Below are 20,596 nucleotides of genomic sequence, written 5' to 3'. Positions count from 1 at the left end.
TAATGTACTTTTGAGCTGCACAGTGTACGGGAAAGAGGGGACTATGCGTCGGATTGAGTCGGGTGCGATACTTAAACCCATAAACATCTACAACCTAAGTTCGCGGAAACGCCCAGACGACAAGAAACCGAGAACGCAAAACCCAAATCCGAACACATACGCTAGCAGTAATAAGAAGAAGAATACGACGAATTACAACAATCAGAACCGACGAGGCAGTTATAGTAAGCCTACGGAGACGACTAAGAACTGGACCCAGGGCACGTCCAAATAGGGCAGGCATCTGAGCAAGGTAGATGCTGAGCCGTCGTCAGAGACAGGTTCAACGTCATCAACGGATGACGAAGTAGACATGCAGAAAGTATTGAACGACGCAAACGGTAAGACGTCGGATGCAGAGTCTAATTATGTAGAAGAAGAAGGGGGCAGCGCATCACTGGGAGAGAGACGTTTTTACAAGGCCTCTCCCAGTGGCCGAACAAATTTATGTGGGACTTTTTCTTTAGTGGCTGCGGAGAGCTTAGGGTCGTTCTTTCATACGTCTTCTTGACTTTTGGGGCATCGAGTACGGGATACAAACACGCGCGTGTGTCTGCGTGGCAAACACGGGGACTTTTTTAACCAAATCAACGACTGCCGCCAATGGCCGGGAACAGATATTAATTATAAATCAACCACGAAGATGAAAGCAATTTGCTCTGCTGAGCCAAACTGCGGCCGGTTGGTGGCAACTTTGGTGGCCGGGATTGTGGATGCCCAAGGCAACTTTATGGACACCAGCGGCTGCTCGTTTATGACTGTTAATGTGTCCATGACAATGAGACCGAAGAAGCTCAACCCACACTCCGTCCACAGCCAACCCGAAGACCTGAAGTTTGAAGACTTCAAGGTGGTGGTATCGGTGCCGAAAGGTTGCTCGACCTTGGATATACCCTGTGGCGTGAGTAGCTTACAGCTGTCGGCCAAGTCGCGAAAAAATCAGCGCAAGTCTGCTGCGTCGCTGTACCAATTTGTTCGCGCTCTAGCACACAAAGTTTTAACCACACAATCGGACGAACCAAGCGCCCATTTCGGGGGTTATGAAGCAGCATGCGAACTAAAGGGCGAGATCATGAAAAGAATGGCAGGAGACTTTTATCCCAAGATCAATGAATATGAGCAGAGCTTGTCCTGCAAAGAGCGCGATGAAGTGGGTGCTTTACTTCGGCGGTGGTACTGTCACGGATCCAGGGACATCGAGGAGAGTCAGCTCGAAAGCCATCTCACGTTCCCGCCGAATTCCAAAGAGGCTAAAGAAAGAGACATCGCACGGAGCTACTTTCAAATTGATGGCGAGCCAGAAGGTGGATATGACAATCATGGGTACGAGCCCGAGGAGGATGAGAACCCCTAAAAGAGAAGAAGTATATGAATGACGACGTCAGTGACGTCTGAGAAGTACTCCACGTTCGAGGTACTCCACGTTCGAGGATCTCTTATGGGGGCGTGACGTCTCCTGCCCGAGTCGTTAGAGCAGGCACAGCTGCTAAGCTCACGTGACCGGGTCAGAAGTTTGTTTGCCGCGTGGGGCAGCCAACTCGTGTGCTACATTCAAGTGTCCCAAAGTAAAAAGCCGGTACCCCTAAGATGCAACGAACTTTTTTGTGGGTTGGAGGGGCCTTTTTTGGGGAAGCGCGGTGACGTAAAAACCCTTTTTGAACTAGAAAAGACAATGTTGAAATGGCAATGGACTGTCCGTGCACCGGAGAAGAGGGCAAGGCAGGTGCTGTTCGTGCTGGCAGTTGGCCACATCCTAAAGGCCAACTGAAGAAGGCCTACAAATGGGTGAAGAGTGAGTAGTCTTCATCCAGTAGAGCAAAGTAGGGTAGCAGTTGAGGGGCCGACTACTAGGGCGGTGGAAGAACCGTTACGGCACGCACCGCCTGCTGATGGACTACCAACAGTACGTCTGACCCAATGCCAACAGTGCAGCGAATGGGTCAGGCCAAACCATCGCTGCTGGGTCTCAAGAACCAAATACAAGTGCTACCAGTGTGGGCAGCCAAAACACTTGGCTCGGGTATGCACGAACTAGACGGTTGGGCGCAGTAACAGCTGAGGACGTCCAAGACATCACGGTTCCATGTAACGAGATCGAGCAGAGTAGAGGTGAAGTACCACCTGCGGAGCCACGCAGCACGACCAAGTGAGAACCCCCTTGAGGCCTGGGCCGACGAACCAGGAGTAGCGAAAGAGGACGACACGGGGGTAGTCTAACGAGACACCGGCCAGCAGGCACGCCATAGTTAGAAGAGCCCGCGAGCACGACAATCTCCGCCACACAACCAGCAAGGGCCAGCGGGGTCATGACCCGAGGTAGAAGCAGGCGCCGAAAGGTATACTCAAAACAAGGTAAATGATGGTCGGTTGCTAGTATCGAGGCACGCAAGTCATTGACCGATGGAGAATAGTAACGAAAAGATGCGTGCGGAGTTTGCGAGGAGTCGTCCTCGATAAGGACGATGAGGGCGAGGAGAAGGCAGATGACAAATTCATTGAATTAGCGTACTTCAAATCAGGTCACTTACACGGCAGGGGGCCGGCGAGCGCAATGGCGTAGTCGCTAGCGGGGCCGATGTGACCACGGTCGACTATGTATGACTCCAGAACGAAGTGTTTCGAGCGGTGGCGACCTTAGCTGGGATGATGGACGCCCAAGGCGACTTCCGAGGCACACGATGGTTGCACCTTTATGACTGCCACTGTGCGTATGCAAAGAAGCTACCCCACATATCCGCCTACAGCCAAGCCAGGAAATTGAAGAAGAAAGACTTCAATGTGGTCCAATCGGTACCGAAAGGTTGCGTGGATATATTCTTACCCGCCCGGGTGAATAGCCTGCAGCTGTGGGTCAAGTCGATCAAAAATCAGCGCAAGTCTGCTGCGTCGATGTACCAATTTGTTCGCATTCTAGCTCAGAAAGTATTGCTCACATACTCGGACGAACCAGGCGAGCATTTCGGGGTTTATGAAGTAGCATGTGGACTGAAGGGCGAAAAGAATGGCAGGAGACTTCGATCCGAAGGTCGTGAGTCCAGATCAATGAATATGAGCAGAGCTTGTCCTGGAAAGAACGAGGTGAAGTGGGTGCTTTACTTCGGTGGTGCGGTCACGGATACCGGGACATCGAGGATAGTCAGCTCGGAAGCTATCTCACGTTCCCGCCGAATTCCAAAGAGGCAAAGGAGAGAGACAGAAAGAAAGCCGAAATGGAGGTGAAATACTCAGAACTTCAAGGAGCCGATGAGCTGGCAGCCGATGAGCTGGCAGCCGATGAGCCGGAGGGTGTTCCTGACGCTGAAGCTTGCCAAAATGACCCTCATTCCAAGCCAGACTTCAGCAGAGTCCAGACTTCTCCCAAATGGACGTTCCGTGTTCATTCCATTGTGAGCGGTCGACGGCTGTTTGAGCGTAAATGGAAAGGCTGCCGAGTATGCTGCCCCCAAACCACGCGCTCCGGTCGTGTGAAAGGAAGCGCCAGCCCCTGCCAACGGTTCCGCCAGCGGCCTTTTGTATGTAGGGCAGACCTCCGACATGCATGTCACTTGTCAACTGGTCGAACTGGAGTAAGTGCGGAACCTCTCCGCCCAGGACGACGGCAGAGAGAACGTCGAAGTTTGTGACTCGTCGCGTCACTTCGCCTGCGAGCCGTTCCACCACCCCCGCTAGCCCAGCCGCGTCCACTTCCGGGTGTGCTTGTGTGCATTGCAGGTGTGTCCCATCTGGCGCAACGCAGCTTTCAACAGGGGGACGGCGGAGAGCAGGTAGGTAGACTCTATAATATTTGGCGAACTCCAGAAAAGATTGCGAAACAAAGGGGTTTGTTTTTGCGTCGTAGGGAAAGGCGAGTGGCACTTGCTCAATGGAAACGTAAGCATCGCGAGTCACCTCGTGCGCCTCGCTCTGCACATGCCCCTCCTGAACCGTGCTCACCTGCACGTACTGACAGCTCAGGTCTGGCACCACCGCGCTCACGCGTCCGCAGCCGAAGGCCGCCGCCACACTGCTTCGCTGCGGCAAGATGCGCTCAAGGCCATGCGTCTCGAAAAGCACCTCCGCTACCGCAGACCTGAACTCCGGCCCGCACAATGAAGGGCATACCAATAACAGCTCCCGTTCGCCCACATGCTGCTCCGTCACATACCGACATAAAACCGCCAGCGCGTCTTGGTTGTACCTCAACTTATCTCCTCCACCTCCCAGACCGCTCGCCGCGAAATCCAGCACCGGTAATGCGTCAACGTGGTCCAGCTTCCGCTCGGACTCCAATGGCACGAACCCTATCTCCTTGACGTCCAAGCCCGCAGGACTAACTGGGTATCCGATGAACTAAATACGTGTTAGTATTGAGACCTGATAGGAAACACGTGTGGGTAGTAAACACGGGTGGGAAACACGTGCTGCGATCGAAGCCAACGGCTGCGGTATTGATACTGAGGGTATGATGGAAGGTGAGGCCTCCCCGGCGAGGCCCACGTCTGAAAAGCGCGTGTTAATGTCGAGGACGATAGTCATCCTCAAAAAATTAAAAGTCGCGTTTAGAGATGGATGGCCTTGGCGGACGCGGCCAGACACGCTTCTTTGACAGCTTCGGAGATGGTCGGATGAGGGTGTATTGTCGCTGCAAGTTGTGTAGCGGTGATTCCGTACTTGACGGCAAGTGTCAGTTCCGTTATCATTTCTCCAGCGCATTCGGCTATAATGGAGGCACCTAGGATGCGGGTGGTAGCGGGGTCCACGAGCACCTTAACGAATCCGTCCGTGTGTCCGTTGCACTTGCTCCTGGAGTTCGCAGCCATCGGGAAGGAAGCCGCTTTGTACGCAACTCGGGCTTGCTTCAGTTCGTCTTCAGTGGCACCAACGGTCGCGCACTCGGGTGAAGTGTAGACGACGGCCGGCACGTATTTGTAGAAGTGATTGCTGGCGGGGTGTCCGAGGATGTTCTCGACTGCAGCCACGCCGTCTTCTTCCGCCTTGTGCGCCAACATGGGGCCAGGTATGCAGTCTCCAATGGCCAAAATGGGTGCGACATTAGTATTGTAGTGCTCGTCGACCAGGATGCGGCCCGCCCGGTCCTTCTCGACCCCCAATTCTTCCAGGCCTAGGTTTTGCGTGTTTGCTCGCCGTCCCACACACACCAAGACCTTGTCACCAGCAAACTGCATCGTTGTTCCGTTCGCCTTGGCGGTAACAGTGACGTGGTCGCCCTCGACGGTGGCTCCCTGCACCGCCACGCCCGTGTGTATCTTGACTCCTTGCTTTTCGAGAATCTTGCGCAAACTTTGTGCAACCTGCGTGTCCAAGGCACCACCAATCTGAGGCAAGAACTCCAGGACCTCGACACTGCTTCCGAGTCGTCTGAAAACGGTGGCAAATTCCAAGCCAACGACTCCCCCTCCTACGACCAAGAGCTTCTTGGGCGCCTGCGTCAATGACAAAGCCCCGTCGCTGCTCAGTATGTGCTTCTCGTCAATCTTGAGCCCAGGCAGTTCCGCAGGCGTCGAACCCGTAGCAACTATGACGTGCTTCGCCTCCACCTCGCGGTTGCCAAACGCCAGCTTGGTCGGCGACACGAAGCGGGCGGACTCACCCCACAACGCCTCCACCTTGTTCTTCTTGAACAGGAACCCAATACCCTTCCCCAGCTGCTGTACGACTTGCTCCCGGTGCTTAACCAACTTAGCCAACTCCACCCCCGACCCCGGTTTGTCTCGTAGGACCTTGGCTTGCTGACCCGCCTGCTCAGCCAACTCCGTAATGTGCAACATTGTTTTCGTAGGAATACAACCAACATTCAAACATGTACCCCCCGCCAACGCGCGCCGCTCCAGGCACGCCACTCGCAACCCCGCCTGTGCCGCCTTGATGGCCGCGACATAACCGCCCGGACCCGCTCCGACAACTGCCAGATCGAACATTTTTCCCAACTTTTTTTTCGCGCAGAAATGAGCACCGAGACCAAAACCATGCCCACGATGGACAACATGAGCCGCAGCGAAAAACGGGCCTGGAAGTCGCTACAGCGCTTCGGCCTCGAACCCGTCACCGATATCACCAAGGTCGAAATACGGAGACCCAAGGACGTACGCACACACTCATTACGCGCTCACCACGATGTGTGGGAACACACACTCACTACACTCCATTCACGACACTGTGTGAATACACACTGTGTGCACACACACACGATGTTTTTTAGGCCCCCGTAATCATTGACGCGCCGCGTGTGTTTAAGGTCCCCGGTGCCGTGCCTTCCTACGTGGTACTGGGCCCGCTCCGCATACACAACATGCAGCAGGAACTAGCGCGCACCTACCAGATGTTCACGCAGCAGCAGGCGTTGGCTCAATCGCGTGCGGCTGCGGCACAGGAAGCCGCGGCCATCACCGCTGACAGCCAAGCGCCCAAGACCGAGGCTGCGCCTACGGAGATGCCCGCGGTCGCTGCTGAACCGGAAGTCGACACCACCGGACTTGACGAGGAGGACATCCGCATGGCCGTGGAGCAAACGGGCAAGACCAAGAAGGTGGTCGTCGAGACGCTCCGGGCCCATAATGGCGACCTCGTCGAGACCATCATGGCCTTGACTGCTTAAGCGGGTTGGTTGAGCAACTGACGGGTTGGTCTATGCCACTAGGTTTGCAGGGCCACTGGGTTTCCGGGGGCAATTGAGTGAGTTTGCGACAGTCCTTGGAAATCACTGTGCTTGTCAATGTCATCGAGACGTGTTAGTTACGCCGAGGTTAGTTACGTCAACTGCATACATTGAACCGCCGCGGGGCTCGGCTTCTTTGCCCTCAACTGTTTCATTAAATCATTTGCTTAAGAAGTAGTATCGCACAGTGAGGAAGGGCGGGCGCCTGGTTGTCTGAACATGAATAGTGCTGCTGCATGGTTCCCGTCAGGGGGAGGGAGGGTGTCAGTGGGGGGAGTGTCAGGCCTTGGGGGTTGTGAGCCGTTGTTGGCAGACCGATATGGACAGCGATAGTTCGAGTGCGTGTGGCAAGTTCTCAGGGATTTGCGTCTTAAGTTCGTGGTGCAAAAGCCGGGTTCGGCCTGGTCACCGGTGCGTTAACCTCCGGTACGTCAACCTCCGGCACGTCAACCTCCGGTACGTCAACCTTCGGTACGTCAACCTTCGGTACGTCAACCTCCAGTGCGTTGGCCTCCGGTGCGTTGGCTTCCGGTGCACTGGTGTTAATCTGGCCCGTGGTGACCGGCCCGTGTTAATCTGGCCCGTGGTGACCGGCCCATGGAGGGATTTTGTGTGGTGAAATTCTTTATGTAGCGGGATGGAGGTCCTTACATTCCGTGCGTCGTACGAGACGGAGGCGCACCGATTGGCGATCAAAGGTGCGGTGAGTGTGGCGGAGGCGAAGGTGTTAGTTGCGCGAGACCTAGGTTTAGAAAAGGAGTTCGCGCGTACGTTCGACTTGGAGTTGTTGTTAGCTCGAGGTGAGGGTCAGTTGGAGAAGTTGGAGGACGATGATGCGTTGATAATGCCAGGCTCCGACTTGGTTGTAAATCGTGTGCTTTGGGGCCAAGTACCGGACGTTGTGCATGCCAGTTCTAAAGCAGTGGGTACTTGGGTCAAGGGCGAGGAAACGCGTAGCGAAGCGCGGAGTGTCGTGCCTGAAGGACTGCGTTGTGCACGCTGTCGTGGCATCGCCCGTGGACCCCTTCTAGCTCGCTGCAGCACGCGTTCTTGTTCGAACCGAAGTGTCTGTAAAGTGTGCGCTGAAACCCTCGTCGCTGAAGGCATCCCCGCGCCCTGTCCCGCCTGCGGAAATAAGACTGTCACTTCATTCGTACCCAACCGGGCCCTGGCCGCTATGGTCGCCCGACTCGAAGCCGACCGTGCCGGTGATGGGCGCAGCGGCGACGGCCGCACCGCCGCCGCGGACGCCAAGAAGAAAGCCGACCGCGCAGACGCAGCCGCCGAAACCACCGAGATGTGGCTGCTCTTCGTGCAACCGCAACAACTCTCCGTCGTTCACAAAGAAGGCTACGTCGTACTGCCGTACTCACCCAACTACCCGCTCTGTCAAAAACTCCTCGCCGACCCGCCCGAACTTTGCGTTCTTGCTCGCGGCGGCGGCGGCACCTCCATTGTCTCACCCGGTACCGCCAAGGTCCACCGTCTCTGGTTCTGCGCCGCCGACGACTCCGTTCCGCCCCCGCCTCTCGAGAACACGCCCTCACTCAAACCACTCGTCGACCTCTGGCTCCGAGATGTCCCGGTCCCGGTGGCGGGGACAGCCGCCGGAACTGGGACGGGGGGCGGTGCCTTCCTGTTGGTGGAGTTACAGTGGCTGTCACGGTTCAACTGCCTGGTCTTATTACCGGGTAAGGCGCAGCCAATTGCGGGCATTTTAAGCACGAGTGTGTCAGATGACGCGCCGATTCCTCTGGCTCCTCAACAGAAGCAGGCGGTGGTGCAGCGTCTGAACAGCGAGGCGCACTTCTCCCGTGCTCCAGGTGCCGCTCCGGCACCCACGGGTCTCGCACATGTCTTAGCGCGTCTCAGCAAAAACGCCGGCACCGGAGACGAAAAACAACGCGAGGCGATCGAGCGACTTTGGACGGCCCTCCGGCAAGGGAACGTATGGAACAAGACGCAATGGACACGGATGCTCCGTGTCAACTTCTTTCTACCCTGGGCCGCTACACTACCTCGACTTAACGAACAACAATTCCGCGCTGTACAACAACTCCAGGCACAAGCACTACAATCACTCGACGAACGAGGCCTCGCGGGACCACTGAAGGTCGTCGAAGAATACTGCGGCAAAGCCACTCGCCCCAAGACCACCCCACTCGATCCCGACTCACGGCCCAAGCTGACTGCGACAGACTCACGACCAGACTCACCGCCAGACTCACGACCAGACTTACGAACAGACTCACGACCAGACTCACGACCAGACTCACGACCAGACTCACGACCAGACTCACGACCAGACTCACGACCAGACTCACGACCAGACTCACGACCAGTCTCACGACCAGACTCACGACCAGACTCACGACCAGACTCACGGCCAGACTCACGGCCAGACTCACGACCAGACTCACGACAGGCCGCACGACCGGAGCTGCGATCCAAGAACTCGCACACACCCAGGACCTCATGGGACCCGACCGCGGCTCGTATGGACCCGACCGCGGCTCATATGGACCCGACCGCGGCTCATATAGACCCGCCGATTCCTCCTCCAGACCCGGACCCGCGGCACGCGGGTGTGCGACCACCACCCGGTGGTCGATCACCATCTGACGGGCGACCACTACCCGACGGGCGACACACGGGTGTGCGACAATCGGACACGCGGGTGCCCGACACGCGGGTGCCCGACTCGCGGGTGCCCGATCCGCGGCTACCCCGCGTGGGTCCGGCCTCACGGCATTACGAGCCCAGCCGCCCCTCGGAACGCATCCACACTGGTAGCGCGCCTCCTTCAAGCAGAATTCCTCCTCCGAGGTTCGCCCGACCCGCCGCTCCTGAACAGACCGAGCTGCTTCCGCCTACCGAACGAAGATTTAATACCAGGGGAGCCGTGCCTGACCCGGCGCAGCTTCGGCTGGAGTACGACTCGCGACGCGAGCAGAGACCTGTGCAGATTTATGAATATGAATACCGAAACCCGAGGCCGACAGAATCGCCTCGTCCCGAACCTCCCCGGACTTCATATGAGTACAGACCGCAAAGGAAGGAAGCAGGACGGCCGGAGAACAGACCTGACCCTAGACTTGATGGTAGACCCCCCGGAAGAGCAGATCCGAGGACCGTGAGCAGGGCTGACCCCAGAGCCGATTTTAGGTCGGACTACCAACCGGGTCTAAGTCGAAGTGACGGACGAGAAGGTCGTGGAGAGGGTCGTGGAGAAGGTCGCTCAAGGCAAGTTTCCGGACGCGGGCCGGACCAGGTGCCCATTTTAGCGCGAGATGATTTCACTCCACGAGAAGGCTTCACGTCGCGGGCTTCGAAGAAGCACGGTGGCGCGGAGGAGCGCCGTGAAGTGCGGCACAACGCCCGAGGTGCGAACAACGCCCGAGGTGCGAACAATGAGCATTACGCGAACAATGAGCGGTATGCTAACAATGAACGTCATGCCGACGAAGTCAGGGCGCCAGTGTTATCGCCGGAAGACCTGCTACAGGCTCGGAACGAGGACAGAGGCCTGGACTTACGGCGGACTCACAACAATGAGCGCCCTGCGACCGAGCGGCCGGAGAGGGAGAAACAGCCACGACGGTCGGAGGACACCCGGACCGAGGAAGGACGGCGCCCAGAACCCTTCCGCCCGAGAGAGGAAAGACGTCCAGATGGCCCCAGGTCGGATGATCGGAAGGTTGACGACAGGAAAGTGGACGACCGGAAAGTTGACGACCGGAGGGTGTACGATTGGAAAGTTGACGACCGGAGAGAGGACCGAAAAGTGGGCCGGAAGGTGGACGACCAGAGGGACGACCGAAGAGCGGACGAAGAACGGAGGCTGCGGGACAGCAAGCTGGCTGAGGAGCGGCGAGCCGAGATAAATGACAGACGGACGGGGGCGGATGACCGACGTGCGCTTGAAGAGAGTCGAGTGGCGGAGCGCCGAAAACGATTTGCGCCCGGTGCAGAGCCGCGGCGACGAGTGCAGTTGGAAGAAAATCCACCGGCTGAAAAGCAGCCTGAGATTCCATCAGCCCGGTCCAATGCTCGCAGCAGGTCGCTGGACAAAAAGGCTCGAGTGGTTGAGGACGGGAGCAGCAGAGCAGCTGCAAAGATATTCAGCGCCAGCCTACCCAAATCCAAACGACCTCGCAACACCCTTTTTTCCTAAAACCCGACCTAACGGCGTACTTAGCAAGTACATTAAGGGAGGGAAAGGGTTTCCCTCCCTCTCCTAGCACGGAACAGGGGGGGGACGGGCCAGCATTGAAGATCAGCACCGAGTGTTATATGTGAGCAACTTGTTCGTACACTTGCAGAGTTAGGCCGCCTAACAAACCCAGGGCAACAAGACCCGTAGCTATTAAGGGTGCGTGTCGGTCGTCGAGCCGTTCGCGATGGGTTTCCTTGGTTAGCCGACTGAGCAAAACAACGTTATAATATGTGCGGTTGTGGCACTGTGCGGTTGTGGCACTGTGCGGTTGTGGCACGGTGCGGTTGTGGCACGGTGCGGTTGTGGCACGGTGCGGTTGTGGCACGGTGCGGTTGTGGCACGGTGCGGTTGTGGCACGGAGTGGAAGCGTATTGTTCGTGACATAGTGTGGTGGGGTAGTGTGAATGCCTTGTTGGCATGAAACGCAGACTGTGGTTCACGTGTCACGTCAGCTTAGCGTGTCGGTCTTACTTGACGATTTTGTGCATTCTCGTTTTGTAGACTAGGAAGCTGTAGATAACGCAGGCCATTCCGGAGACGATGGCTGCGATGCCGGAGGCGTTCCAGCCCTTTTGGAAAGCCGCGAGTCCGGCGGCGAAGACGAAGAGGGCCTTTCTGCAATAGTGCATGAGAGTTCGTTCGCAAGCGAAGATGGACTTGGGGTCGTATTTTTTGACGTTGCGACCTCTGGAATAGACGGTGTTAACATAGAAGCTGTCATTCATTCCGCCGTCCCGTAACCTCAGGGCACCGGGTATGGTGCCACTGAGTAGGCCCCTTCGTCCTTGGCTCATGCTAAGTTGGTTAGTGCCAACACTTGGCAGTTGGAAGCCTTGCACGTACCCGCGATTCTCAAAGTCTTCGATCCAGTGAGGCAACGGCACATCGGGCGGAAGCATGTTCCTATGCAAGAAGGCGAACCCGTGCTGGAATTTGCTGAACTTATAGACCATAGTTGCCCCACAGTCATACAACATCTTCGACACCCATTGAGGCTGCTCAGTTTGCAATTTTACTTCCAATACCGCATAAGGGAACCTGACTACTTGATTGCCACTCAGAATCTCGTGGTCTGTTTTGCACCATGGCCTATACTTGCCACCACGGCCTCTTTCCGCCATGTTGCCCACGACCGCTCTACGGTCACCCCCCGGATTACGACCATCCCCCGGATTATGTCCATCAAAGTCATCATCCGAGACTTTAGACGGAACGCCCTTAGGAGGCAATTCCTCACCCTCATCTACTGGTCCCATTTTATCCCACAACTCAGGATTATACTCATCCACCATGCATAAATTAGTATCCAGACTGAACCTGATATCATTCCTGTCAGATCTTTGAAAGGCAGATCTCAAGTAAGACGTACGTAACATTGGTTGTAAATCGCGCTGTTGAATCGATTTGCTAATCTCTTTACCCAACTTGAGAATATTTTTGGTCTTCTTGCTCTCCGGATCCAGGTGCTGAACCCATTGGTCCAGGTCTAGCTGTCCCCTAATATAATCATATATCTTCTTTTGCGGTAATGAGAATCTTTCCTTTACGGAGTCTTGGCCAGACCATGACTCATGATGTGTCTTTCTTTCAACAAATATCGGAATGGCTTTGTCATGAACCGTCTGCGCATTTTCACCGTACCACCTGAACCGTATCAATTCAGCCTTCTCCATCCGCTGAATACGCCGCTGATATGAATACCCTTTGTCCGAATCAAAGTACACACTACTAACAAGCTGACTGTCGCACACTTCTTGTTTCGGCTTCTCCGACTCAATCTCGTAGGGATCCAATATGTAGCTCAACTCCTTTATCGACAGACCAAATATCAAGTAAGGCAGGTAACGGACTATCGACGCCTTGCACTTGCATACCTTGTCCGGCCTAATCCAGTACTTGATTGTGTTCCGCACAAAACTTTCAGGGGGCTTCCAAGCATTCTCGTTATTCTTGTCCATCCAGTCACGACTTTCCAACAAACGCCATTTCTCCCAACACAACGACAACGCTATCAACAACTGGTCACTGTTAACATTTGCGAATCCTTCCCGAGTTAGCTGAGCTATAAACCACGGAGCTGCTGACGTCATCACTATGTTGTCAAAATTGATTATAGACTTGATCAACAACTGAAAATTCTCGCGGATACAAAGCTCTAAGGCCACTACATCCTCTCCAGCGGCCGTCAACTGGCGCTCGCTCGACAATAATATAATGCTCAACTCTTTCTCCGATATTACTACATTGCACACGCGTGCGCTCAACGAAACAAAAATGCGCTGGATGATTCAAAAGTGAAGTCAACAGGTCCAGACAATTCGGTGCCCAACACAACCCGAAGAGAAGTCCAGAAGCGAGTAGTGAAGGAAGACAGCAACGGTGAAGGGCAAATCAGCTGCAGCGGAGAGGATGCAGCGGTGGAGGGCTTACAGTCGTTTCCTTCTGATGCTATTTGGGTAACTCTCCTGATGTGTTTCGCAACGTTTTGTATTTCTAAGAGAAGTTCTTCATATTTGATGGTACAGTAATGATTGAGTAAGTCGATCTGTTTTCTGAGAAGTTGGTTGTATTCTTGGACTTGAACTTGTATATTTTCTTTGCCGGCCGCATGTTCGGCGGCTTCCTGTAGTAATCTGAGATTGACCCTGTATCGGCTATTCATTAAAAGAAAACGGTGCAAAGATTTATTATCGTAGGTGTCAAGGTTCGGATTGGAAAAAAAGTGTGTCCTGGCGATTAAACGCGGTGGCGATTAAGCGGGGTGGCGATTAAGCGGTGGGTATGTCGATTTCTTGGTTCTTGATCTGTTGTTGGACTTCGGTGGGTTTCTTGCCATCAACGGTGCAGCCAACGGCGTTGGCTGTGCCGAGGACTTCGAGCACAGTGCCGGCAAAAGTGCGAGAGGGGATGCCATGGTCAGCGTTGCGCATAGTGCGGGCAATATCGATGATGGTGTCTAAGCTAAGGTTGCCGGAGTGCTTGATGTTCTTAACCTTCTTGCGGTCGCGCACGGGTTCGTTAAGTGCCTTAATGATTTGGGCAGTAGTCGTGGGCATAACCTCGCAAGTGACATTACGGTTTTGAATGCGCAGTCGTAGTGCTACCTTCACACCCTTCCACTCCTGAGTAGACTTGACAATGGCATCACCAGCCTTCTTCGGCGCAATACCCAAAGGACCAAGCTTCGGCGCCAAGACGGCAGCGGGACCCACCTCGCCACCATAGCAACGAAGGCTCACGTAAGACACGGCATTAGGATCGAACTTAGGGGGCATCTTCTTTTCTCGTCCGCTGCCTCAAACACACCGCCACACTTTTTTTGACAAAAACTCCCACTCGTATTGTCCCACACAAACCAACCTCCCAAAACCTCAACCCCACGCAGTACTCAAGCACCAACGACACCCCATCCAACAACTTAATTGTCTACGGACCGTCTACACCTGAAGCTGAACATTTCCTTGTCCAGCCGACACTCCCCAACTTGACAATATTCTTCTCCCCGACTTGACAATATTTCTTTTCCCCGATTCAAGGGCTCTTTTCCCCGCAATATTTCCCCTTCCCTCCGGCGTACGGCCCCCGGGACACTCCCTTTGCTTACCTGGTTGGCTGAAGACCTATCATTTCCCTCCTCTCCACCCCCTACTTCATGCAGCGGGTGTGTACAAGCGTGTCAGGCGCACAACAGATGCTGGGCGGCACTCATAGCTCACCACCAGAAGCCAGACGGCAAGCTAGCAACCGGGTTTCGGCAGCACCGGACTTGACAAAAGTTGTTTGCCAAAGCAGTCGTGCGCCTCGAGAGGCGTGCAACTGGTTGGGAACCTACCTATCCGCAGGTCAGTTGGAGCTTTCGTTACCGGCGGGCAACTCTTTTTTTGCCATGACTCATGAATTGGATCAGGTGCTTGCCACCGCTTGTCACCTGAGTGGAGGGGTGCAGGAGCTGTTGGACGGTTTCTTCGAGTTCCTGGGTCGACGTACTGATTTTTACGAGCATGAAGACGAATGCAAGGAATATGTGCTACGAGCGTTTAACAAATATCTGCCAGCGCCGAAGCCGACACCGCCTAGTCCCCGACTCGATCCAGGACCCACAACTAAAACCAGACGGACTCTGGGTGTACAAAGCGAACGTTTCAGTGGTGGGTCTGGAGGGGTGGTAATTGAGACGGTATCCTCGTCGGAGGAAAATGATCTGCTTTATCAACTCAGCAAGGGAATCCCACACCCGCCCAACGGAATGAATTACAAACGGTATCGATGGACCCAGACGTTGGACAGCGTTGACATCGTGATTCCAACAAGACAACGAATTGGGCTCGGACGAATAAGCATCAAGCTCCTCACCCACGAAGTGATTGTCAAGCTTGACTGCCACGTCGTCTTGGCTGGACACCTCTTTGAACCCATTGATACAGCCGATAGCACCTGGACAATTGTGGATGGAAGAACCATCGAGATCATGCTATGCAAAAGGCATCACAATACCTGGTGGCTTAAACTACTCTCTTCCGACGCTGAATCAATTCCGCAAGATTCGATACAACCAGAGGTCAGAATCCTCAACAAGCGGGGCCCATGTTACACTCACTTTATTCATAACACCTATTTATGCACGCAGCACACGTGTGTGCACACAGGTTTGTGCTCCAAAGGCTGGCACCATCGGTTTTCGGGCCCCCCAGTCGCTCTTCGGGACTCCTCGTCGTTGTTCCGAAGAGCGGCGTGCGTACGATCTTGGTTCCCTCCCTGTTTTACTTTGAGCTTCTTGTTGCAGGAGATAAGCAGCCTTAAGGAGCTGGACCCGGAAACAGCTCGGGCGGTTAGCAAAATGGTTGAAGACCAAAAGCGCCAGAAAACGTTATCTATGAGTGTTGAGAGCGAGAACCTATATGACAAGTACTTGGCGCCTCGATAGGACGCGTGCCTCGCAGCCGACGACGGTGACGACCACGGCTGTGAGGCGTCGTCGTCGTCGTCGGCTGTATTTTGGTAATATTAGATTTTTTGGGATGGTTGTAGTGTGCAAGGAATTGTCCAATGGTGTGCTGTTCCCGGCAGTGAATTTGGGTACATGGCAGCTACAGGCATCGGACGCGGGTGAAGTGTTTAGCGCATCGTTTGCGTCTGGTTGTCGAGGTTTGGATGGTGCTCGATATTACACGAATGAAGAAGAGCTGGGCCCAGTTTTGAACCAGTATTGCGAGGGGGCCGGTGCGGATGGTCGGGTAGACTTGAAGAAGTTTGGTTCGATGAATACTGATCATGTTCCGGCGAGGTTCAAGGTCGTTACGGATGATGAGTACAACGCGAATTTTGTTCTACCCCATGGTAAGCCGTCGGATGACCGTCGCATTTTTGTTACGACTAAAATATGGCCAAGCGACTTTGATAGTGAAGAGAAGATACGATCATCTGTGGAAGCGCATTTGAAGGCATATAAGAGAGACCAAACCGACCTCATTCTATTGCACTGGCCTGGTCCTCATTGTAACCTGCCAAACTTTACTGAGGAACAAATGAAGGACCCGAAAAATGCGGAAACCCGCTTAGGTGCATGGAAAGTGTTGGAGAAGTTGTACCGGGAAAAGAAGACACGCGCTATCGGAGTAAGCAATTTTATGCCCCAACATCTGACGCCCCTGATCGAGGATATAAAGAAGAGGGCTGCGGATATAACCGCACCCTCTGTTCCTGTCATGTGCAACCAAGTTGAAGGGTCGCCCTGGATCCAGGGCTTCAGAGACATTGTAGAAGTTTGCGACAATAACAATATTGCCATCTCCGTTTATAGACCCATTGGAGGACGCAGAAGACCTGAGAAAGGCCCCATTGTCGCCGAGATTGCGGCAAAATACAAAAAGCCAGAAGGAAATGTCCTCATAAGATGGGCTTTACAAAAGGGCTTCGTTGTTCTACCCAAGACCAGCAAGCCCGATCGAGCTAGAAGCAATATGGACCTCTTTTCATTCCAAATCGAGGACCAAGATATGAAGACACTAGACGGACTCTTCATGAGCAAATCAGACCCCACTCAAGATCCCTACGCGATTGCTTAACTTTCAATTCCTTAAGGGGGTGAGTCCTTAACCTTAAGGGGGTGAGTCCTTAACCTTAAGGGAGAGGGGGGAGACGATTAATCTTCTTGAATAAGTTTGAGTTGATCCTGATAGAAGTTATATTGCGGATGATCTTCAGGCAATGGAGGCTCCGGCTTTGTTGACCGCGTTTGGAGGCCTTGTCTGCTGAGCAGGTCGATGTATTGACAGCCCGGACATGGCAACAGATACTCATGAATGTTCACATCGCAATCCCTATAAGCGACAAATCACGCGTCCCCCTCCCCTTTCGTCAATAAACCTCTTTCGACCCTCTCTTTTTGGTGAAGAAACGTGGTGAAGTGTAGTGCTGTCGTAACTTAGTGTTTGAACTTACAGACAGAACACTTGGTTGCATTTGAGACAAACTCCAGCGCCGCTAAGGACAACGCGGTCGCACATGTAGCAGTCCTTTTTGTTCGGTGGTAACTACAAACGTGTGTGTGTTCTCAGGACGGGTCTAGAGGGGTCGATGCAAGGCAGCCGGAAGGGAGGTGCGGGCGGTTACGGGTTGGAAGGGTGGGACGTTGTAACTGGTTTTGGAGCAGCGTGCGATGTCTAGGCTTTTGGCGAGGAGGAGTCCGCAGACGGCACAGTTGGAGGGGATGGAGCAGTTGCGTGCTAGACAGCGGGGGCAGGCGTAGGAGTTGAATTTCAGTTGGTTGTGACAGGTGCAGAGTGCGGCGCAGAGGCCCTGTTCCCATTCGGGAAAGCCGATGGGAATCAGATCCTTGCTGTTGTCAAGGTCGGTGGAGGGTGCCTGGGCCTTGGAGTAGGTGATGAGTTGATCTTTGAGGGCGGCCTCGTTACGAATGACGGTGTAATCACCGTGGCAGGTGCTAGTAAGACGTTCCAGAACGTGCAGATGAGGTGTTAGTGAGATGACATTGATTTGAATATTGTGGGTCCGTAGGACGTCGATCGTGTCTCCGATGAGGCCAGCGTCGTGAGTAGCAGTACTGTTCCAGATGCATAGGACCTCCTTGCGTGAGTAGGATTTACCGTTATTGAGAAGGAGGTAGCATTTCTCGAGGCCAGCCTGTAAACTCACTTGGGCCGCTCGAACTCCGTCAATAACCACCGCGTCCTCCAGCGCCGCCTCGGGGCCATTTAGGGTGCTCCGCACCGCGCCCTCTGAACGACTTGTGCCTGATCGCCCGGACTCGAGGCGACTAATCTCGTCGTCAATCAGATCCTTGAGCATCTGGTGGTTCGAGGTCAACGCGGCAGTCAAGACGTGGGCGGTCTTGTTGTACATGAGGACAACTCCCAGTTCTCCCAAAGGACAAAGTTCGAAAAAGTCGTCAATGAACTCTTTCACCACCGCCACCGAGGATATACGCAACGGCACGATAAAGTCCCCAGACGTCGCCCCACTCGTACTCGTCGTGTCCGTCGCACTATACATCTCTCCGTAGTCTATCAAAACTACCACCGAGCGCAACACCACTGTACCATCTGCTCGCGCAGGATCTAAGTCCGCCAGGTACGGCCGACTTATGCGCCCTTCCTTGTCTACGTACAAATCCACACCCTTCCGCCACTCAAATCTGTCCTTCTTCGCCCCACTCTCCTTCCAAGGGTCGTCCATCAGACCCCACACCGCCGTCTGCTCCTGCTCCTCCGCCTCCAAGTCCAACAGGTCCTCCACCATGATACGTGCCACCGCCTCCATTTCACCCAAACAAAAATCCCTCCCCCCCTTCCCCACCCGGGAGCTGGCCCCTGAGCTAGCTCCAGCCGGGAAGCGGTCTCGGCTACGGCGCGGCCAGACTCTCTTGCACAACTCGCGTGTACGCATGTTCGCCTCCGTACACCGCCCGGTAGGCTCTATGCACTCGCTTGTAAAGTTCCTGGACGTTGGCGGGTGAGTTGTTCAAGCTGTGGCGGATGTCCAAGTAGGCGTTCAGCAGCAATGCAATTTGGGGGTGATTAGGTATGTCTGCGTACACGAAGGTCAGGGTCGTGAGTAAGAACTCCGCCTGAACCAAAGCCAGCTCTAGCGCGTCCGCATCATACAGTAGCGAGTATAGCTCACTCCTCAAGCCGTACAGTGACTTGTTCAGCGGGTTTACAGAGCTCGCAGTGAACTCCTCGTTGCTAGTTAACTGCTTGCATAGGCGCCAGTGAGTAAGTATCAGCTGCTCCATCTGCTGCGCACTCACTAACGGCTCGTCCGGCTCTTTGCCCCATTGCTTTTGGTGTGCATGAAACGAGCCGTGTTTCGTCTTGAGCTCGTCCAGTGTCTTGCATCCTTGAACCAGGCGGTTGTGCAGTTCTACGTTCCGCACGCCGTTCCAAAATCCCAGCAGATCTTTTTCGATGACTAGTTGGTCTTGACAGTCCGTGTAAAGGCCCCTGTCGGGGTCCATAAACAGTTCGTACCTGTTGGGCGTCAAGAGAGCGTTCAGTTTGGGACTGATTGCGAAACTGCGCAGGAAGCTTGCCAACTCCGCGTACCTCGCTCTGCTTAGAGCGCCAGCCCTTTGGCCCTCCGTGGTGTCGGCTGCCGGCAGTAGACGAGGTCGGCAGGCGGAGCACTTACAGGTAAACGTGTAGTCCATGTCCAAAACTTCTTTGCGCTCGGGATACGGCCTAAGCAGGTCGACATACGCAATGCATACCTCTTCGCCCGGCTCAATCCGTCGCAGAGCCCTTATTGCCACCTCGACTCCGTTGTACTGGCATATTGCGTTAGGCACACACGCGTGGTTCAACAAACTACTTAGCACATAAACACACGCGCTATGCGGCTTGAAAGACGCATCCGTTGCGTAAAACGCATTCATCTGGAACCGGACCAACATGGCCCGCAAGGCTGTTATTGGAACGTCAATGACGTCGGACACGACTATTAATTTTGCATCCATCCAACCACGCAGCGTCCCGTGGTGGCACTGGGCCACAAAGTCACCACAGCCTCCCGACCGTGCGGCGTCAACCTGAAACGGTCCTGTAGTACCATTTTGGGAGTCTGACGTAACGTTAGGTTCCGACGTAGAATTTTGTGCCACGAGTAAGTTATCCGAGAAGTCTCTATCCCTGGTCAGAGCTTGATAGCACCTGTAAGCCAGTGCGGACAACGTTCGTTGGTGATCTGTGAGCGTCGCCGTCCCTTCAGCTCTTCCTTCTTCTGGTTTGGATCCCTCTTCTGGCTTTGTGGTTCCTTCAGTCATCTTCTCGAGTCTGCGATACAGCTCGCAGGGATGGCTGCGGGCACTGAGACCTGAATTCCAGCATTCAGCGCAGTAGAACGCTTGCTTGCACTTCGGGCATGGCAGGTATCCGGACTCGGGCTGGACGGCCAAGCTCCGACAGGCTGCGCAGACAATAGTCCTTTTCTCGTAGAGTGGTTCCGAAGCGAAGGGCAACTCACGATTTATGCAGTCTCCTTCGCGTATTGTGTCAACCGCAATTACGCACTTTCCTTTACCCGGCTGCCACACAACCGTGCTCATTCGTCGCGTTCGTGATGTGTGCGCAAGGGAGACACGATTAAATACGGGCTCTCAATTTTTACTACAACAGAACCGACAACTAACTGAGGAAAATGCCCAGTACCGAACCTGCCATATCCGGACA

General features: G+C 54.5%; 12 protein-coding genes across 12 annotated transcripts; 6 read left to right on the top strand and 6 right to left on the bottom strand.

Moving 5' to 3' along the window:
- Positions 1–43: 43 nt before the first annotated feature.
- GNI_135210 (hypothetical protein) lies at positions 44–274 on the top strand (the record flags this gene model as incomplete). Its single annotated transcript, XM_011134077.1, has 1 exon — positions 44–274. One exon carries the CDS (start codon positions 44–46, stop codon positions 272–274), a length of 231 nt encoding a protein of 76 aa, XP_011132379.1.
- A 408-nt stretch (positions 275–682) lies between these two features.
- Positions 683–1,393, top strand: GNI_135200 (hypothetical protein; the record flags this gene model as incomplete). Its single annotated transcript, XM_011134076.1, has 1 exon — positions 683–1,393. The coding sequence occupies one exon, from the start codon at positions 683–685 to the stop codon at positions 1,391–1,393; it is 711 nt and encodes a 236-aa protein (XP_011132378.1).
- Positions 1,394–3,375: 1,982 nt separating this feature from the next.
- GNI_135190 (actin) lies at positions 3,376–4,554 on the bottom strand (the record flags this gene model as incomplete). The annotated part of the gene is made up of 2 exons (XM_011134075.1): positions 3,376–4,368; positions 4,474–4,554. The coding sequence occupies 2 exons, from the start codon at positions 4,552–4,554 to the stop codon at positions 3,376–3,378; spliced, it is 1,074 nt and encodes a 357-aa protein (XP_011132377.1).
- Positions 4,555–4,577: 23 nt separating this feature from the next.
- Positions 4,578–5,957, bottom strand: GNI_135180 (dihydrolipoyl dehydrogenase; the record flags this gene model as incomplete). The annotated part of the gene is made up of 1 exon (XM_011134074.1): positions 4,578–5,957. The coding sequence occupies one exon, from the start codon at positions 5,955–5,957 to the stop codon at positions 4,578–4,580; it is 1,380 nt and encodes a 459-aa protein (XP_011132376.1).
- A 27-nt stretch (positions 5,958–5,984) lies between these two features.
- Positions 5,985–6,634, top strand: GNI_135170 (putative nascent polypeptide-associated complex subunit alpha; the record flags this gene model as incomplete). The annotated part of the gene is made up of 2 exons (XM_011134073.1): positions 5,985–6,122; positions 6,239–6,634. The coding sequence occupies 2 exons, from the start codon at positions 5,985–5,987 to the stop codon at positions 6,632–6,634; spliced, it is 534 nt and encodes a 177-aa protein (XP_011132375.1).
- Positions 6,635–7,331: 697 nt separating this feature from the next.
- GNI_135160 (hypothetical protein) lies at positions 7,332–10,868 on the top strand (the record flags this gene model as incomplete). The annotated part of the gene is made up of 1 exon (XM_011134072.1): positions 7,332–10,868. One exon carries the CDS (start codon positions 7,332–7,334, stop codon positions 10,866–10,868), a length of 3,537 nt encoding a protein of 1,178 aa, XP_011132374.1.
- A 509-nt stretch (positions 10,869–11,377) lies between these two features.
- GNI_135150 (VTC domain protein) lies at positions 11,378–13,572 on the bottom strand (the record flags this gene model as incomplete). Its single annotated transcript, XM_011134071.1, has 2 exons — positions 11,378–13,149; positions 13,341–13,572. 2 exons carry the CDS (start codon positions 13,570–13,572, stop codon positions 11,378–11,380), a joined length of 2,004 nt encoding a protein of 667 aa, XP_011132373.1.
- A 106-nt stretch (positions 13,573–13,678) lies between these two features.
- GNI_135140 (60S ribosomal protein L12) lies at positions 13,679–14,185 on the bottom strand (the record flags this gene model as incomplete). Its single annotated transcript, XM_011134070.1, has 1 exon — positions 13,679–14,185. The coding sequence occupies one exon, from the start codon at positions 14,183–14,185 to the stop codon at positions 13,679–13,681; it is 507 nt and encodes a 168-aa protein (XP_011132372.1).
- A 611-nt stretch (positions 14,186–14,796) lies between these two features.
- On the top strand, positions 14,797–15,834 carry GNI_135130 (putative nuclear migration nudc protein; the record flags this gene model as incomplete). The annotated part of the gene is made up of 2 exons (XM_011134069.1): positions 14,797–15,468; positions 15,694–15,834. The coding sequence occupies 2 exons, from the start codon at positions 14,797–14,799 to the stop codon at positions 15,832–15,834; spliced, it is 813 nt and encodes a 270-aa protein (XP_011132371.1).
- Positions 15,835–15,928: 94 nt separating this feature from the next.
- On the top strand, positions 15,929–16,975 carry GNI_135120 (aldo/keto reductase; the record flags this gene model as incomplete). Its single annotated transcript, XM_011134068.1, has 1 exon — positions 15,929–16,975. One exon carries the CDS (start codon positions 15,929–15,931, stop codon positions 16,973–16,975), a length of 1,047 nt encoding a protein of 348 aa, XP_011132370.1.
- A 77-nt stretch (positions 16,976–17,052) lies between these two features.
- On the bottom strand, positions 17,053–18,689 carry GNI_135110 (putative transcription factor SSL1; the record flags this gene model as incomplete). The annotated part of the gene is made up of 3 exons (XM_011134067.1): positions 17,053–17,230; positions 17,352–17,443; positions 17,523–18,689. 3 exons carry the CDS (start codon positions 18,687–18,689, stop codon positions 17,053–17,055), a joined length of 1,437 nt encoding a protein of 478 aa, XP_011132369.1.
- An 82-nt stretch (positions 18,690–18,771) lies between these two features.
- On the bottom strand, positions 18,772–20,472 carry GNI_135100 (SET domain protein; the record flags this gene model as incomplete). Its single annotated transcript, XM_011134066.1, has 1 exon — positions 18,772–20,472. One exon carries the CDS (start codon positions 20,470–20,472, stop codon positions 18,772–18,774), a length of 1,701 nt encoding a protein of 566 aa, XP_011132368.1.
- Between the last annotated feature and the right edge of the window lie 124 nt (positions 20,473–20,596).

The sequence above is a fragment of the Gregarina niphandrodes genome, assembly GCF_000223845.1.
Source record: "Gregarina niphandrodes unplaced genomic scaffold scaffold00035, whole genome shotgun sequence".
NCBI lineage: Eukaryota > Apicomplexa > Conoidasida > Eugregarinorida > Gregarinidae > Gregarina > Gregarina niphandrodes.
This window is presented reverse-complemented; position numbering and strand designations above follow the sequence as displayed.